The following is an 18,434-nucleotide window of genomic DNA, read 5'->3' as shown; positions in this document are numbered from 1 at the left end:
CGGTTGTCGGAACCTCAACTTACTCCGAGCGTGACAAAGTGAAGACGCAGGAGAGTACCTTGGGAAGAACTAGTAGGAGCAGAACGAGACTTAGGGAGATGATGGATTCTATCAATAAGTAAATCTCGATCTTCTGCCGACAGAAGCAATTTTTGAAAGAGAGTTAAGGCAAAATCATGGAGGTCAACGGTCGACACCATTTCCGGAACGCCTCTAATCTTGATATTGATCCTTCTGGACCCATCCTCCAAGTCGGCTAGTTTGTCCTTGACTTCCGAAAGCTCTGCAAGGACTGAATTATGGGAAGTGAGAAGGTTTATGAGAAGTAACCAACTCCTTGACTTTATTCTCCAAGTGATTGGTGTGGTCGCCAATATTCGTCACCACACCAGTAAGTTGGGTAATGGAGGAATGGAGGTCAGAGGTGAGATTTGTCCGGAGTGCTTGGAGCATCTGATGGAGTGTGCGGATCATAAGGGGAGCATCAGCAGAAGGTGTTTAAGTCCAAAATCAGAGTGTGGTGAAGGAGCAGCTGTAAGGGTAGAAGCTACTGCGAGCTTCCCAGTAGGTATAGGTTGAGGAGTGCAATGATAAATAAATTTAATAGGAGGAGCTAGAGCAGAAAACTTGCTTTGTTTTGGAGGCATGGTGGACATCCAGGAGATGAAACGATAAGCAGTGATAACAGGTCCGAAAGTATTAGTCCATGTGGTTCTAGATCAGATAATGATAAGCAATAGAGGACTCGCGGGCAAGGGTAAGGCAATTCATAGAAGCATCATGTAGTTAGAGACAAACTGGACACTGCAAGCTAATGACAGCAGGCCAAGGAGGCATAGTCAGACATCAGCCTGAAGTGTGGAGATGGGCAGCCTGAAGTATAGTGCTGTAACAGGGTGGAGGTGCAACGGATCTTCCTCCAAATTTTCCAAGCCGGGGCCCTGACTCGTGAACCACCGCTAAGTCATAGCTCAAAGGTGGGTGGGTGAGCTTCCCTAGTTCCGCATCCAGAACCAACTCATGTCAGGGGTACTCAGGTGGTTAGGAGAGATCAACTCCCTCAAAGTTCCAGAAAAGGGGGATACAGGTAGTGGTGAGCAAAGAGCACAGTGTCTGTTTGTCCACATGTTATGGCTGCTGGGTCATGCCCTTCATGGTTTGTTTGTCCACCTGTTATGGCTGCTGGTTCATGCCCCTCATGGTTTGCAGCATGCAGGGCACAATGTCTCTCTATAAGCAGGTCAGTGTGGGGATGGAACTGTTGCGCTGCCCATCAGAAGGCACCAAGGGGAGCGACCAGGTAATGGACCAGGTGGCCTCGGGGCTCAACAGGTGCCTGGTTAGAAAGAGAAGCAAAGAAGGCTGAGCGCCTCACCTCATATACTGAGACTGCCGGACTCTGCGCTCTCCCACTATAGGGATACGGGTTCGGGGCTCTATCTGACCACTCCTCCATTGGCTGGGTCACAGGGAGCCAGCAACAGCCACCCGCTGCAGTTGTGGCACAAACAAAGCCAGACGTGGTGACGGAGCTCCCAAATCCAGGCCGCGGCTCCGGAGCCTGATGTAGGCCCCGGTCAGGTCCCATGAGTACAGATCTCCGGGATTCGAGTGACATGTTGGGGATGAGGAGGAGGGTACGGAGGGCTGAGGGTAGCAGAATTTGGGTGGTGAGTGAGGGTTTGCAGCTCAGGAGAAGAGCTTCACCGGAGGAGCTGATGCGAAACACGTCTGTTCTGGCTGAGTGTTAAGCCATCCCCTTTTCTCCTGAGGTATGTTAAAGGTAATTGTTCTCTGTAGTCCCCAGCAGGGTAATAATAGCAAACAGCCGTTGAAAGCTGCGGTATATTGGGCACCAACAGCAGGTAGCTGCCAACAAATAGATGCTGGCGGAGCCTGATAATATAATAAGATGGTGGCTGTGTCCTATGTAGAATACTGCCTAGCATCTCCCGGTTGCTGCACCTGAAACGAGGACCCGGCACGTTGTGGAGTCACAGGCCACAACCTGCAGGAAGCATCAGATCCCTCCCTGGCTCCATGACCAGCTCCGCCCGGGACGGCTGACCTTCAGAAGGTACAGGGAGAAGGTAAAAAGGGGTCCGCTGGTGTAGCACAAGGGATTTTGGCATAGATAGAGGAGAGCCCAGTTAAGATGGATCATGCCCCCCCATTTAATGTTTTTAATTGTATTTAAAAAAATATGTAGTATCCCGATTATATGGGATTTAAGTGAAACAGCATAGGGCTGTAAATAAAAATCTATATATTGAAAGAGATTTGCCATAAGGTACCTCATACCCGAAATGATGGGTCATCCCGAAGGTGTCTCAAGTGTCTTATGAATTTTGGATAAATGATATAACGAAAATAAACGAATATCTCCTCCAATTCTTTACCTATTTAGTGAATGCTGCACTCTGGGAGTCCTGGCATAAGACAACAAAATTGTTTTGTATCCTGAAGCCGGGAAACCAGCCCCTGAAACATCAAACCTGAAAGGGTACTTTTTAACACTGAATTAGAAGACTTCGGGTGCAGGTACATCGATTATCGGACACCTTATGGTCGGGCAACTCTTTTAATCCGGACACGTAAGATGCCAGGGGTGATTTAAGTTGAGGAAGGGCTTAGTTAGGCTACAGGAGGGCATAGTTAAGCTGCGGGATGGGAGTTGGGCAGCATGGCGGAGTTAGGCTGTGGGAGAGCTGCAGGGTACAATTAGGCTGCAAGGGGGAGTCAGGATGCCGGCGATAATTCAGCAAAACGGGTAATCCTTAACCAACTGGTTTTAATTTTCCAGTTATTAAGTTATCAATGAGTGGGATGTAACTGTCAACTTATTAGAATTAATTAGTAACTCTTCCACCACACCCATGAGGTGGCTGCTCAGTGTCGTTTTGTTTTTGGGGTTTCACGAGTAGCCCTGATCCCTATCTTTTCTTTCTGTTCAGTTTTATAAACACTTTTCCATTGCTAGATGGTCTTAAAATTTTTCTACTGTTATCAATGTGGCTATTCCAAGGCTTTTGGGTACACAACATTTTTTGTCTTCCCACCTCCATATTTGTCAGTTATTTTAGTTCATTGATTTATGGTTATTTCATTCAATTATTTCAGGCCATCTTCCACATCTATCCAGTGGAAGATCCACAACAGGCTCCCTGTGTCAAAGTTCTGCCCAGCGTATGCCAATAGGAGGTCCAATCGGGACCCCAGGCCCCTAGTATGTCTTCTGAGATCCAATGTTACTACATTACAAAGTTTTCTTCAGTGGAAGGCGCACAACAGGCTTCCTGGGTCACAGTTTTTCCTGGCAAATTCCACTGGGAGGTCCAACCAGACCCAACCCCCTAGTACATGCATGTCAAACTCGTGGCCCTCCAGCTGTTGTGAAACTACAAGTCCCAGCATGCTTTGCCAGCATACATTCCACTGATCAGCTGGTAAAGCATGCTGGGACTTGTAGTTCAACAACAGCTGGATGACCATGAGTTTGACATGCCTGCCCTAGTATGTCTTTTAGGATGCAATGTTTCCACTCAGTGAAGATTTTCTTCCAATCCATTTAGTGGCAGGCCCAGAACAGGCACCCCGGGTCAAAGTTCTGGCCAGCCTACACCAATGGGAGGTCCGGCTGGGACCCCAACCCCTAGTATGTCCTCTGGGATCCAATGTTACCACTGTGTGAAGTTTTCTTCAAAATACATACATTCTGCCGTGAGGTCCAGTCAACTCCAACCCTTAGTATGTCTGCTGATATCAAATGTTACAACATTGTGAAGTTTTCTTCCAAATCCATCCAGTGGAAGGTGCAGAACAGGCTCCCTGGGTGAAATTTCTGCTCAGCGCACTCTGCCGTGGGGTGCAACTGGGACCCTAACCCCCCTAAAACCCAGCCAGGATCCAACTGGACCACCTCACATTGGTTTAATTCTAATCGGTGCAGGAGTGTCTGAATGCATAACCAGATAACAGGATTTTAATACCTACTGGTAAATCCTTTTCTCGTAGTCCATAAGGGATATTGGGGAATCTAGTATAATGGGGTATAGACGGGGTCCAAAGGAGCCAGTGCACTTTAAATTTCTTCAACTAGGTGTGCTGGGTCCTCCCCTCTATGCCCCCTCCCACAGGCAGTTATAGGTAAAAACGTGGCCGAAGGAGAAAGGATATATACTGTATGAGAGAAGGAAATATGATAACAAAGAGTGGTGAGATTTACAAACCAGCACACCACTAACATACAACAACCAGCAATGGCTGGTAACAACAACAGCAACCACTGAACAGGTAACTACATAACAAGAAACTGCAGAAAAGTCAACGCACTGAGGCGGGCGCCCAATATCCCTTATAGACTACGAGAAAAGGATTTACCGGTAGGTATTAAACTCCTATTTTCTCTAGCATCCATAAGGGATATTGGGGAATCTAGTACGATGGGGACGTCCCAAAGCTTCCAGAATAGGCAGGAACGTGCGGAGACTACTGCAGCACCGCCTGCCCAAACTGGGTTTCCTCTTTGGCCAGGGTATCAAACTTGTAGAACTTCACAAAGGTGTTCTTCCCCGACCAGGCAGCTGCTCGGCATAGTTGCAAGGACGAGACTCCATTGGCAGTCGCCCAGGAAGAGCACGCTGATCTTGTATAGTGGGCCTTCAGAGACTTAGGAACAGGTAAGGCTGCCGACACATAGGCCTGTTGGATAGTAAGCCTAATCCAACAAGCAATGACTGCTTTGAAGCAGGGCTACCCTTCTCTTGCGCATCATACAGCATGAACAAGGAATCAGTTTTTCTGACCTGAGCTGTGCGCTTAACATAGATCTTTAAGGCACGCACAGCATTCAATGTCTCCGGAAGAGCAGAAGCATCAGAACTGGACAGAACTGCTCTGTCCTTGTAAAAGACCAAAAGACTTTTACATGATAAGGCCCTCAGTTCTGAGACACATCGAGGTACTTGTCTTCTACCGTCATCAGAGGTTCAAACCAGGAGGACTGTAGAAATGCCAACACTACATCCAAATCCCAGGGTGCCGTAGGCGGCACAAAAGGAGGTTGTATGTGGAGTACCCCTTGCAAGAAAGTCTGAACTTCTGGCAACACTGCCAATTTCTTCTGAAAGGAAATGGAGAAGGCTAAAATCTGGACCTTAATGGAACCAAGACGTAAGCCCTTATCTACACCAGCCTGCAGGAAATGTAAGAAATGTCCCAAGTGAAACTCTGCAGGCGGTCCTCGCACCAAGAGACATATCGCCTCCAGATAAGATAGTGTTTTGACGTCACATGTTTCCTGGCCTGAACCGTGGTAGTAATAACCTTCTTGGAAAAGCCCTTGTAAGCTAGGATGCTCCACTCAACCTCCATGCCGTCAAGCGAAGTCACCGTAAGTCCGGGTAGATGAACGGTCCTTGTTGAAGAAGATCTCTTCTTAGTGGTAGAGGCCAAGGGTCTTCGACGGACATGTCCAGAAGATCCGCGTACCACGCCCTCCAAGGTCAATCCGGGGCAATCAGAATTTCCTGGGCTCTCTGATTCCTGATTCGCTTTAGCACCCTTGAGAGCAATGGAATCAGAGGAAACAGGTAGACCAGCCAGTACGCCCAAGGTAATGCCAGTGCGTCCACTGCCCTCGCCTGAGGATCCCTGGTCCGTGAGCAATACCACATAAGTTTCTTGTTGAGCCGAAAAGCCATCATGTCTGTTTGTGGGCAACCCCACCAGCCGATGATCTGCTGGAACACTAGATGATGGAGTCCCCACTCGATCACGATCGTGACGACTCAGGAAGGTTAACACTCAGAGGCGTCACTCACCTCTGTGACACCCGGTGTGGCAGCGAGGATAAAGAGGGTGGGGCTTCACGGGAATAAGTGGGGCTTAAATTGAGAGGCGGGGCTTCGTGGGCGGCACCCGTTTTTAGACCATTGCAGGCACGAAAAGGGGGCGGGGCTTTGCAGGAGGGGAGGGGCTTCACGTCCCGACACCCTTTTTTTTTTTCACTGGGGGGGTGTGGGAGGTGAGGGCTGACTCCCAGGGGTGCTGTCCCTGCAGTGCTGGCTCCTACACAGTGACAAGAGCCGAGTGTTGCACATAATATAACAGTGCAGCACTCGGCTTCTGTCACTGTGCAGGAGCCGGCATTTTAGTGTCACCCCTCGGCGGGTGACACCCGGGAGCGGGCCGCACCCCCCGCCCCCCTCTTGTGACGCCACTGTTAACACTTACAACACCTTCAGTCCTGCAATCAGCAAGATTACTAAAACCCATTAGAGACAAGGACTGTGGACTGTGGTTTGGAGGATGAGGCTGAAGATAACAATCTGCAGGTTGTGGTCGTGGTACAAAGACGTGGCTGGTGAAGTAGATCTGTGGAGTGTGGCTTGAAAGACGAGGCAGAAGACCCAGGGCCTACTGTGCCCAAAGAGTCTTACTGGACCGGGTTTTCCAGGAGCGCTTCCACAGGCAGTAGCAGGTTAGGAACGGCAGGACTGCAGCAGCAACAGAGAACCGACCAAGCAAGAGCAGGAGTAACCTGAATACAACAAGGATCCTGGGAGCTCAGGCTAAAGTACCTACAACAGGGTTGTAACTTGAAGCACTGGCATCCCTGTCCTAAACCAGCCCCCTTTTATAGGGAGAGCTTCCCCTGTATTGGCTGGAAAAAAAACAGGAAACAGGAACTATGCTTAAAACTTGGTCTCCAACATGGCGGTGCCCAGTAATGCAGACCTTTCTGCAAAGCTACATTGCTCACTGCCTCTGGTCTCCTAGCAACGGCTCAGCAAGAGCGACCCGCTGTAGCGGCGTCCCGCCGCCACTACTGCCCACGGACCCGACGCAGCAGCCCACCTCCGCTGCTGCCCGCACACCGCCAGCGAAGCCAGCCCCGCGGCCCCAGCGTACCGGTAAGACTCCGGACGCTGACACTGGCCAGACAGGGTGGCTCTCTAGCTGATGTAATCACCTTGACTAGAATATGTATTGTATTCCAATGCTTTAAGATCCTAAAACAAGGGGGTAAATTTACTAAGATGGGAGTTCTATTTAAGATGGGATGTTGCCCATGGCAACCAATCAGTTAATACTTCTCATTTATCTAGCACCTTCTAGAAGATAATACTGGAATCTGATTGGTTGCTATTGGCAACATCCCATCTTAAATAGAACTCCCATCTTAGTAAATTTACCCCAAAGAAGTCAAACAAACCCCTGCAATATGAAGCTTCTAGGGTTTAAGTAGAGCTACCCAGAAGTAGGAGTTAGTAGTGGGAATTGTCATGTGGAATTGGAGTATAGAAGTGGGCTGAACTGTTTATAACACATTCTATTCAATAAGCCACTGTTGGTTTTTTCATCTACCACCATGCCTGAGTTATTTGGAGCCCTGTATCTTCACAATAATATTTATATATAATAAAACTACTGCTAGTGATCTCTCATTCTCATAACTAACTTATGGCAGATTATAGACAAATTGAGTAGTATATTAGGAGAAAAACTAAAACATTTAAAAAGTAAACGGAGTTGCTACTGATCAACGTTAGACTTTGATGTGAGCATGTGTGCACCCTGTGCAGTGCATTTACATATGATCCAGCAACCTGCACAACTGGGCAAAGACTAATTTTACTGAGGTTCTTCTAAAAACAATTATGTGGGCATCCAGCTTGAAATGTGATTGCTGGACATATAAGTAAGTGTAAGTAAGTAAGTAAGTCTTACTCTAAGAGTTTGTGGATTACTCTTTATGCCTGTTTTTAATTTTGCTGACTATTTAAGATTTAATCTAATTTTATCTTGTTCCTCTTTGTTTGTTTTTTTGTTTGTTTTTTAACAAGTTCAGCAATAAAACAACAGTATACTGGATCCCACATTCTACATGTAATGCATTGAAAAGTACAAAATAATTTGAATCTAAATTGAACCCTTACTTTCATTTTGTCACAAGGAAATGCTCATAGTGAAAGCATAGACTAACAAATATATCAATCTTTTCATTCTCAGTTTTCCTGTAGATTTATGGAACCACTTCCACTGGTGCTGGTAGCAATATATTATCAAATGTCCCAACCAAGGCTCAAGATTGACAGATACAGATAAACCAAACTTTAATATGTAGATCGGCAGCTGTTTGGTCAGACGCACAAGCTTATTCTTAAAGCTATACGTTGCAGTCACTTTATCACCCATCCACCCTCCACCCAACAAGGAACTTTTATCATGGCTGCAGCAACCCCTAGTATCTTGGAGAGTATTTTCTTAAAGAGATCACAGCAGAAACGTAAGACATCTCCCCTGAACTACAAGAAAAGGCTGTTTGTGCTTACTGAGAACAAGATCACTTACTACGAATACGACTTTGATAGAGGGGTAAGAATTATATTTTTTCCTCATTTATAAATGCAGAAATCAGGCTTACTAAAGAAAACTAATGTGAAGTTTTTGCTTTCTTTTTAATGGTAGCCTTATTTGGCGAAAGGTTCATGCAATACAGAAATGTGCATCCTAATAGTATAAAATGGAAAGAAAAAAGACAAAAATAAAGATACAAGCATAAATATACACTATGATTTCATTGGGACTTCTCAGGTTAGAAAGGTATTTCTTCACATAAACCATATGATGTCAATGTAGTGACAAGAGTTAGGCCATGGCTGTAACCAGGGGAGGCTAAGGAGGCACGTGCCTCAGACGCTGAATATGAAGGGGCGTAATTCAGCTTGCCAACTGCCATCTGTACATGGCACATAGCAGCACACTACATCCCGGAAGTCTTGCGGCTTCAGAGAGAGGACCTGCACCCCAAATCCTCTGATGTTCCCGCTGCCCTTGTGACCGGCTTCTCAACTGTGCATGCTGCCAAAGGGAACCAGCTCCTCCCGCTGTGCTTGCTGTCCGGGTGTCAGGCTCTTCACTGTGCATGCTGCCAAGGGGAACCGGCTCCTCAAGCTGTCATTGCTGCCCAGATGACCGGCACCTCCTGTTCTGCATGCTGTCCGGGAGACAGGCTCCTCACGCTGTGCCTACTACCCAGGTCCCTGTCTCCTCCCACTGGTAACTGCTACCCATGGCCATATCCACCTAGGGGCGACAGGAGTGGTCATCCTGGGGCCCCCACACATTAAGGGCCCCCACACTCTCCCCCTTCATTGTGCCCGCCGCCGCCATTGAAATCGGCGCACAGCATGATTTAGCTGTGTCTCCAATTTCCCCTGTAGTACACAGCCACAGCTGCTGGCCAGCTTTTACCGCCGAGTTGCTTCTGTGGCATCGGAGACTTGCGGGATTTTGCTCACTGCCGCGGCTGCTGGGATTTCTATGATGTTCAGGAGCTGAGAGTGAGGCACTGCCATTTTACTCTAAACTCCTTCCTCAGCGGCACTGGGGCTGTGTTTGAGTGGCTGGGACTGGAGCTGTTTTGTTTTGTGTGGCACCAGACCCCCCCCCCCCCCCCCCCTCCCCTACCACCGCTTCCCCCTGTGGTACAGCAGCTCAGCTGCCTGCAGCATTATGGTGCCTGGGCTGCACTTGAGTGTTGTTTATTGTCACTTCAAAGTTATTAATATTATATACTATATAGAATACAAACACAGCACTGTGTCTGGCTGCAGCACACAGCAGCCAGACACAGTGCTGTGTTTGTATACTACATAATATAACATATATACATATATATATATATATACCGTGCTCGAAGTGGCCGGTATACAACGGATTGGCATACCGGCACTTCTTCGAGCACTGACCATTGAAGTCCCCCGCCGCTAACCGCGGCGCTACTATTTCAAATCTGCCTAGACTGGTAGCCAATCTGAGCAGCCGCTCCTGATTGGCTGCCAGTCCACGGCAGATTTTAAATACTAGCGCCGCGGTCATAGGAGCTGCCCGCGGTGCCGCCGCTGCCAGCCTTCTCATTGTCATAGGAGCCGCCCGCAGTGCCGCCGACCACACCCTCCTCCTCCTTGCACCGCGGCCACCCTCTGCCTCCTCCTCTACTACACCTCAGCCATGCCGCTGCCCTCAGTCCTTCTCTGCACCTCCGCCTCCTCCGCACTATGCCGACCACAGCCTCCTCATCCACTGCAGACCACAGCATCATCAGCACCGCCGCTGCTAAATATGTAATCTTACCCTGCTGCCTTTCTCCCTCCCTAGTCCCTACTGTATGCCCTTGCTGTCACTCTCCCTGTCCCTATGTCCCTGCTGTCACTTTCCCTGTCCCTCTGTTACTCTCCCTGTCCGTATGTCCCTGCTGTCACTCTCCCTGTCCCTCTGTCACTCTCCCTGTCCCTATGTCCGTGCTGTCACTTTCCCTGTCACTCTCCCTGTCCCTATGTCCCTGCTGTCACTTTCCCTGTCCCTCTGTCACTCTCCTTGTTCCTATGTCCCTGCTGTCGCTTTCCCTGTCCCTCTGTCACTGTCCCTGCTGTCACTCTCCCTGAGTTTTGTCTCATTCCATGTGGCATAATGTGAATTTCGGCTCATTCTGTGTGGTATAATGTGAATTTCAGCTCATTCTGTGTGCTATAATGTGAATTTCGGCTCATACCATGTGATATAATGTGAATTTCAGCTCATTTGGTATGCTATAATGTGCATTTCTGCTCATTCTGTGTGGTATAATGTGAATTTTGGCTCATACCGTGTGCTATAATGTGAATTTTGGCTCATACTGCGTGGTATAATGTGAAAGGGGCACCAGTACTAGATAGTATAAGGGGTCCTACTACTGTGGTGCATAATGTGTATAAGGGGTATATGGTGTGGTAAACTTCACTTTCCTATGCCCCCACTTCAAAATTTCCACTTCGACCACTGTGTGTGTGTGTGTGTGTGTGTGTGTGTGTGTGTGTGTGTGTGTGTATATATATATACACTGCACACAAAAAATAAAGGGAACACTAAAATAACACATCCTAGATCTGAATGAATGAAATATTCTTATTAAATACTTCGTTCTTTACATAGTTGAATGTGCTGACAACAAAATCACACAAAAATTATCAATGGAAATCATATTTATTAACCCATGGAGGTCTGGATTTGGAGTCACACTCAAAATTAAAGTGGAAAAACACACTACAGGCTGATCCAACTTTGATGTAATGTCCTTAAAACAAGTCAAAATGAGGCTTAGTAGTGTGTGTGGCCTTCACGTGCCTGTATGACCTCCCTACAATGCCTGGGCATGCTCCTGATGAGGTGGTGGATGGTCTCCTGAGGGATCTCCTCCAAGACCTGGACTAAGGCATCAGACAACTCCTGGACAGTCTGTGGTGCAATGTGGCATTGGTGGATGGAGCGAGACATGATGTCCTAGATGTGCTCAATTGGATTCAGGTCTGGGGAACGGGCGGGCCAGTCCATAGCATCAATGCCTTCGTCTTGCAGGAACTGCTGACACACTCCAGCCACATGAGGTCTAGCATTGTCTTGCATTAGGTGGAACCCAGGGCCAACCGCACCAGCATATGGTCTCACAAGGGGTCTGAGGATCTCATCTCGGTACCTAATGGCAGTCAGGCTACCTCTGGCGAGCACATAGAGGGCTATGCGGCCCCCCAAAGAAATGCCACCCCACACCATTACTGACCCACTGCCAAACCGGTCATGCTGGAGGATGTTGCAGGCAGCAGAACGTTCTCCTTGGCGTCTCCAGACTCTGTCACGTCTGTCACATGTCCTCAGTGAGAACCTGCTTTCATCTGTGAAGAGCACAGTGCGCCAGTGGCGAATTTGCCAATCTTGGTGTTCTCTGGCAAATGCCAAACGTCCTGCACGGTGTTGGGCTGTAAGCACAACCCCCACCTGTGGACGTCGGGCCCTCATACCACCCTCATGGAGTCTGTTTCTGATTGTTTGAGTAGACACATGCACATTTGTGGCTTGCTGGAGGTCATTTTGCAGGGCTCTGGCAGTGCTCCTCCTGTTCCTCCTTGCACAAAGGCGGAGGTAGCGGTCCTGCTGCTGGGTTGTTGCCCTCCTACGGCCTCCTCCACACATACATTTCAGTTAAAATTCATCAGCATAGAAACCGTTGATAGGGGGCCACACAAGTTTGTTGTCCAGGGCCCCCACAGACCTTAATCCGGCCCTGCTGCTACCCATGCACAAATACCACACTACCTACTGAGGGAGTGGATGCTCATGACAGGTTCGAGATTAGATTGGACTATGGAGGTTGAGCTGTGCCAAGTGTCCAGGACTCTGCTTTACAACCCACTGTACACTTTCCAAGCATTTCTGGTACGCTGGGACTCACCCCCCAGTTTATTTTGTATTGTATATTTGTGCACTTTATTCTATTTTTATTTAGTGCAATAAATGTTTTGCGAAACCAGAAATTACATCAAATTATTGTTAAATCCCTTGAAGCTATGGGGGTCATTCCGACCCGATCGCACGCTGCACTTCTTTGCAGCTGTGCGATCGGGTTGGAACTGCGCATGCGGCGCATGGCAGTCATCGCTGCCTAGCGATCGCCTCTGAGACAGCCGCCATTTAGGGGGAGCGGTCCGGCCAACGCAGGCGTGGCCAGACCATTCTGGGGGCAGGCCGTGGCGGCTGCGTGACATGTCACTCAGCCGCTGCGGCCAGCGGGAGCGACGAGTAACTCCCGGCCAACCGCAGGAGCTGCGCTGGCCGGGAGTGCTCCTCAAATACAAAGGCATCGCCTCTGTGCGATGCTTTTATATTTGTGTGGGGGGAAGTGGCCGACACTGACATGCAGGGCGGATTAGCCCTGTGCTGGTCGTCCCCCCGCATGTCTGAGTTAAGGATCGTAGTTGTGCTAAACTTAGTACAGCTACGATCAACTCGGAATGAGGGCCTATGGGGGTAATTCTGAGTTGATCGCAGCAGCAAGTTTGTTAGCAATTGGGCAAAACCATGTGCACTGCAGGGGGGGCAGATGTAACATTTGCAGAGAGAGTTAGATTTGGGTGAGTTATTTTGTTTCTGTGCAGGGTAAATACTGGCTGCTTTATTTTTACACTGCAATTTAGATTTCAGTTTGAACACGCCACACCCAAATCTAACTCTCTCTGCAAATGTTATATCTGCCCCCCCTGCAGTGCACATGGTTTTGCCCAACTGCTAAAAAATTTCCTGCTGCGATCAACTTGGAATTACCCCCTATATTGGGTATTCGGGTAAAGAGAACTACTATTATATCACTATTTATTATCCTGCTAATTGTGGTTTTCTGTTTCTAATTGTGCTAGTTTTTTGGCTTACTGTGCGAAAGGCTGGCTTACTGCACGAAAAGGTTCTTTTCAAACATTAGTGCTGTAAGTGGATCCCAGGCAGAAATTCCTGTCAGTCAGTTCCTGTACACCAGAGCAATCTTTATTGGCTTGCCCCGAATTACTGCCTTGCCTCGGGTGACAAAAATCCTAGTTTTGGCCCTGGTTAGGCTTTGGGTTAATATCCCTTGTCAACATTGTTGCCATGTGAAAATTTTGTGTACGGTGTCATGCTGAACATGACGACATGTTGACTATGTCAACATTATTTATTATTTATTTATTAACAGTTTCTTATATAGCGCAGCATGTTCCGTTGCGCTTTACAATTAGAACAACAGCAATAGAACAAAACTGGGTAAAAACAGACAGAAATAGAGGTAGGAAGGCCCTGCTCGCAAGCTTACAATCTATATGCTGTTGACATTATAAATGTTGACATGGTGACTGTCTACATAATATTCTGAACCCACTGGTGCTGAGAGCTTCTTGGCTAATTATATTGATCCATATGAATTAGACTGCAAGCTTGTGAGCATGGCACTATATAACATAACTTTCATTTTTGCATTTGTTCATACTTAAACAGCGATTCAGAGTACATTGGGTCTATATAACTAAATGCAATAATAATGAACAATAATAATTCCACTATAATTGTTTTTGTACACTGTGCTATTTGCATTGTCTCACTCAGTAAAATGATGTAAGAACACACAAAGAACCTTAGACTCTCGCTGTACTGTAACTCTGTTATTTGCAGGAGTTTTGCATTATGCTAATAACAACACAAAGAAGTATAGTCAGATATTCAAAATTATAAATTATATTTTTGCAACTGTAATGAACACAAATGTGTGTTATACATTGTGCCACTATTACAGTGTTGTGTTTAGCACTTACCCAAATCTTGTCTTTACCTTTTTACACATGCAGTATTTGCATATATGTCTTGTTTATTGTAGTTACACAGGGAAGTGGTGTCATGTAATGAAAGTAAAATATTTGAAGGCTACAATGTCAGTTTCACTGAGGGAACTGATCCTATGATGACTATAACTTATTTGTACATAAAAGCTGTATACACAATGGCAGATATTTCGGCAGTTCGAGTGAACGGCCAATATAATGCAAGCCCGTTGGTGGATGTGTACCACAGCCAATACCTGCTCTGTCTACAGATATATTTTAGTGCATGTGGCTGCGTATATGGATGGCCGGCATACACTTGCTGAAGGGCACGCCGGTGACAGACATCTCAACCGGTTGGGCACATTTAAATACTTCCCCAGTTGTGACGTCATGCATGATAAATTAGGAGGACAATTGGTAAGTGTGTATACAAGTATCATTCGTTAGATAGGTCGACCAGGTGTGAACCCATCTTTATAGTGCTGCACAATTTTAAAAAGGTGTTGCAGTCACATTCCCTCCAATCCACTTCTCTGTGCCAGCGACCTAATCCTCCCCTCCTCCCTAATTATCTCTCCCAACTCTCAACTTCAGGACTTCTTTCCTGCTGCTCCCAACATGCGGAATACCCTCTCATAGCCAATTAGACTTTCACCAACTTCCCAGGCTTCAGACGTGCCTTTGACTAATATGTCATTGAAGTCTACCAATCCTCTTCCTAATCTTTAGCCTCTGCACTCAGCAATTCTGCTCCTCTCACACTCTTTGTGCCCACCCATAGCCACTTTACATTGGCATTTCTATAATGGGTGCAATGTTTGTAGTGCACACAGGCCCCTGGGTCCAGGTGGGGCCCACACTGCACACACTGCACCCATTTTTAAATACATACCTTACCGGAACCCCACATCGGGCACTGCAGCCACATCAAAATTTGCAGCCAAAATGGCCACCACGCATGCGCAGTAGCAAAATTAGTCTCCGCAACATAGTGGGCGCCATGTTTTCGGAGACCAGAGACCTGCATATGCAGAGTTGACTCCGGTATAATGACAGGGCAGACTGCGAGCATGAAGAGGAGGGGGCCCACCCTGAGTCTGCACTTGGGCCCCCTCCTCCTTTAAAATGCCCCTGCCACTTTAGATTGTAAACTCACATGAGAATGGCTCACTTACCCCTGTAGTCTCTGTATATAATTATGCTATACACAGGGGCTGTTTAAGAGAGTACTCTAGCACTTTGCCAGAATACACTGAGTGCACATGGGCTCATGCCATGTTCCTGGTGATTTCTTTGATGTGCAATTGTCCAGGAAAATGGCACTGCTGTGATTTGTGCCAGTGCTGTACTCCAGAGAGGATAGTATAAAGTATGGGTGCAAGAAGTGTGGTGTGGGCCCTTGTACACTGCACACCCTGCACCCATTATAGATGTGCCCATGGATGTACGTATATATGTTATGTTCTTACCTGTACCATTTTGCACTTAAGCACTGTCCTGTATGTTTACGCATCAGTATGCCCTGCCAAGCACAATAAGACTCTCCTCTAGCCACCAAGCCTTCAAGTGTTTCCTGAAATCTCACCTCTTCAGGCAAGCTTGTCCGGTTCCAGAACTGTCCACATAAACTTCAAAAGTAGCTCTATCTAAATGCATCCCGTCTATACAGTCCACACATAACCTCACTTATTTTCTCTTTCTTCACTTTCACATCCTCATGACCACTGGCGTACCTATAATAGGTGCAGTGTGTGTGGTCCAGAGGGGGCCCCCGCCGCACACGCTGCACCCACTTTTTTAATACTTACCCCTCCGGAGTCCGGCGCCAACGTCAGCAGCGCTGTGTAATCACCATGCAAATGGCGCAGCAGCCATTTTCCCGGTGTTCTGTGCATGCGCTGTAGAGAAATCCCTGGTAAAATGGCTGCCACACCATTTCCCCGGGGATCTGCGTATGCACAGTAGAGTCTGAGCCTTCTTGGGCTCAGACTCTCCAATCCTGCTGGCAGAGAGAAGAGGGTCCGATCTGAGGCAGCAGCACACGGGCCTCCTCCTCTCTTAAAGCGTTCCTGCTCCTGACACTTGGCCAACATTGCTGTGTGACCATATCATACAGCCCATTAAGAAACTTTGCAGTCGGGCTTATTCAATAAATAGCACCTATCCTTGTGTATAAGTGACTATTTCCCCGATAGATTGTAAGCTTGCGAGCAGGGCCTTCCTATTACCCAGTTTTGTTCTATTACTGCTGTTTCCAATTGAAAAGCGCAAGGAATTTGCTCTGCTATATAAGAAACTGTTGATGAATAATAATAAGTATGGTTCTTTGTAGTGCCATAGAAAGTAAATGATAATATTATGAATAAAAGGTTTGATCCTATGCCCAGTCCAGTCAATGGTTAGAACAAGCTAGAATTACCTGATATGTGTCATCACACTGGCAGGCATAACAACATTACATAAAAAGAAAGATTACTGCTTTGACGAATACATACCTGTGATCAGAAGTATAGAGAGCGACGCCGGACCCTGGTACTACAGATCGGTTCACATTTATCTTGACCTTTAATAGGATTAACTGAAACTGGCCAGTTGGACTTAATCTCCTGCTGTAATGACTTAATCCCCTGATGTATTGTTCGCTGTATTGTATTGCAGTTGAGAACAATAGATGAAGGGTTTATGCTAATAAGTCATGTTGTGACTAGGCACAGAAAACTAGTCAGGGTAATAGTGGACCCATCTGTATAGGGGGCATGGCTTAACCAGAGGGGGCATGGAAACACCCTCTACAAAAAATATCCACAAAGGGGCGTGAATGGACAGTGAGGAGGATGCAGGGAGACAAGCTCCTACTGAGGCCTAGCCTAAACAAGCTGCAGGACAGGACTCCCGAGGCAACAGCATTTGGCGGTAGAGCAGAGACCAGGTGTGCAGCCAGCTCTGGTCCTGCACTACCTGGGACACCCTTCCTGAGAAGGCTGAGATGTCTCAGACAAAATGTACAGAGCAAAGGGGTGGGTGATGGAGGGCCACTGCAGGCAGTGCCGGGAGTGAGGAGTGTAGACGCCGGGGATCGGAGAGAGAACACGATTTGTCGCCTATGGTGTGCTGGGTTGATGGAGTCCGACACTGGGAGTGGAGATGGCGGTGGCAGTTGCAGTAGAGACCTTCTGGATAAAGTGCACAGAGCAGGGAAATTGGAGATGGAGAGCTGCTGCTTGCAGATTCTGAGAGCCTACTGTGCCGGGAAAGTGTAAAGTAAGCAACGGGGACTGGGAATGGATAGACAACATATAAGCTGCAGATGGTGGGGAGGTTTGCAATGAAGTAAATTCCATCCTGTGCTTAAAGAGGATCTGAGTGAGAGAGGGAGAAAAGGTAAAGCAGGAGAAAATGCGATTACAAGCGTATCACTATGCAAATTCATCTGCTCCTATTCTCTCTTTCTCTTGATCTTCAAAACATGAGGTAAAAAACATGTGACTGTCCTCCTGTCACCTATAGGAGAGCATACTCTAAAAATGGACTCAAGGAGGGGAAAAAATTATTTAAGCAAGATATGCTGGCCCAACTGTCTTAAATATACAAGGTGCTATAGAGCTGGAGAGAGAACCCCATTCTGAAATATTGAAGAATAGAAAATATTGCTTGAAAAATTTAGAGATGGCACCAAAAAAGCTTAAAAACACATCAAACTCCACGGCCAGCTTCTTTAAAACCGCTACAGGTACGCAACCAGATAAACAAAAAGATTGACTGTATTTTCACAAAATAGCAGCCCCACCCCAAAAACATTAAATATAAAGACAACAACTAATCTTGAGGAGGGAAAGATGGATGAACCCATTACGTTACGTAAAATGTTGCAGCTAATAAGGGAGTTGAAAAAGGACATAGCCTCTGAAGTAAAAGCTACAGTATGTGAATTAACAAGAGAAGTCACCGACCTACTGTAAATTAGAGAACTGTTTACTTAGAAACTAACATACAGGAGATAACCAACTAATATAATGAGCTCATAACTGCACATAAAAATACACAAGATCTTTATAAATTACAGGAAAAAGTCAGCAATCTAGAAGATAGAGCAAGGAGAAATAACTGAAAAAATTACAGGTATCCCTAAGAGTGTTAACGCATCAGAATTAAATAAATTCCCCAAGGATATATTTCAAAAACTACTACCTGAAGTGGCAAATTTGCAATTTATTATTGACCGAATACATAGGATGCCTGGAAGATAAAGTACCCACTTGATTCAGAAAT

At 46.8% G+C, this 18,434-nt stretch overlaps 1 protein-coding gene across 1 annotated transcript in view; it reads left to right on the top strand.

Moving 5' to 3' along the window:
- BTK (Bruton tyrosine kinase) overlaps positions 1-18,434 on the top strand; it is a 403,461-nt gene that overhangs the window by 24,541 nt on the left and 360,486 nt on the right. Inside the window, exon 2 of the mRNA XM_063936954.1 lies at positions 8,014-8,379. Coding sequence (XP_063793024.1) covers positions 8,230-8,379 — 150 coding nt within the window. The 5' untranslated portion in view covers positions 8,014-8,229. The remainder of the gene's footprint in view (positions 1-8,013; positions 8,380-18,434) is intronic.

Source organism: Pseudophryne corroboree, chromosome 8 (genome assembly GCF_028390025.1).
Source record: "Pseudophryne corroboree isolate aPseCor3 chromosome 8, aPseCor3.hap2, whole genome shotgun sequence".
Lineage (NCBI taxonomy): Eukaryota > Metazoa > Chordata > Amphibia > Anura > Myobatrachidae > Pseudophryne > Pseudophryne corroboree.
The sequence above is the reverse complement of the archived record's forward strand: the minus strand, read 5'-3'. Positions and strand labels throughout refer to the sequence as shown.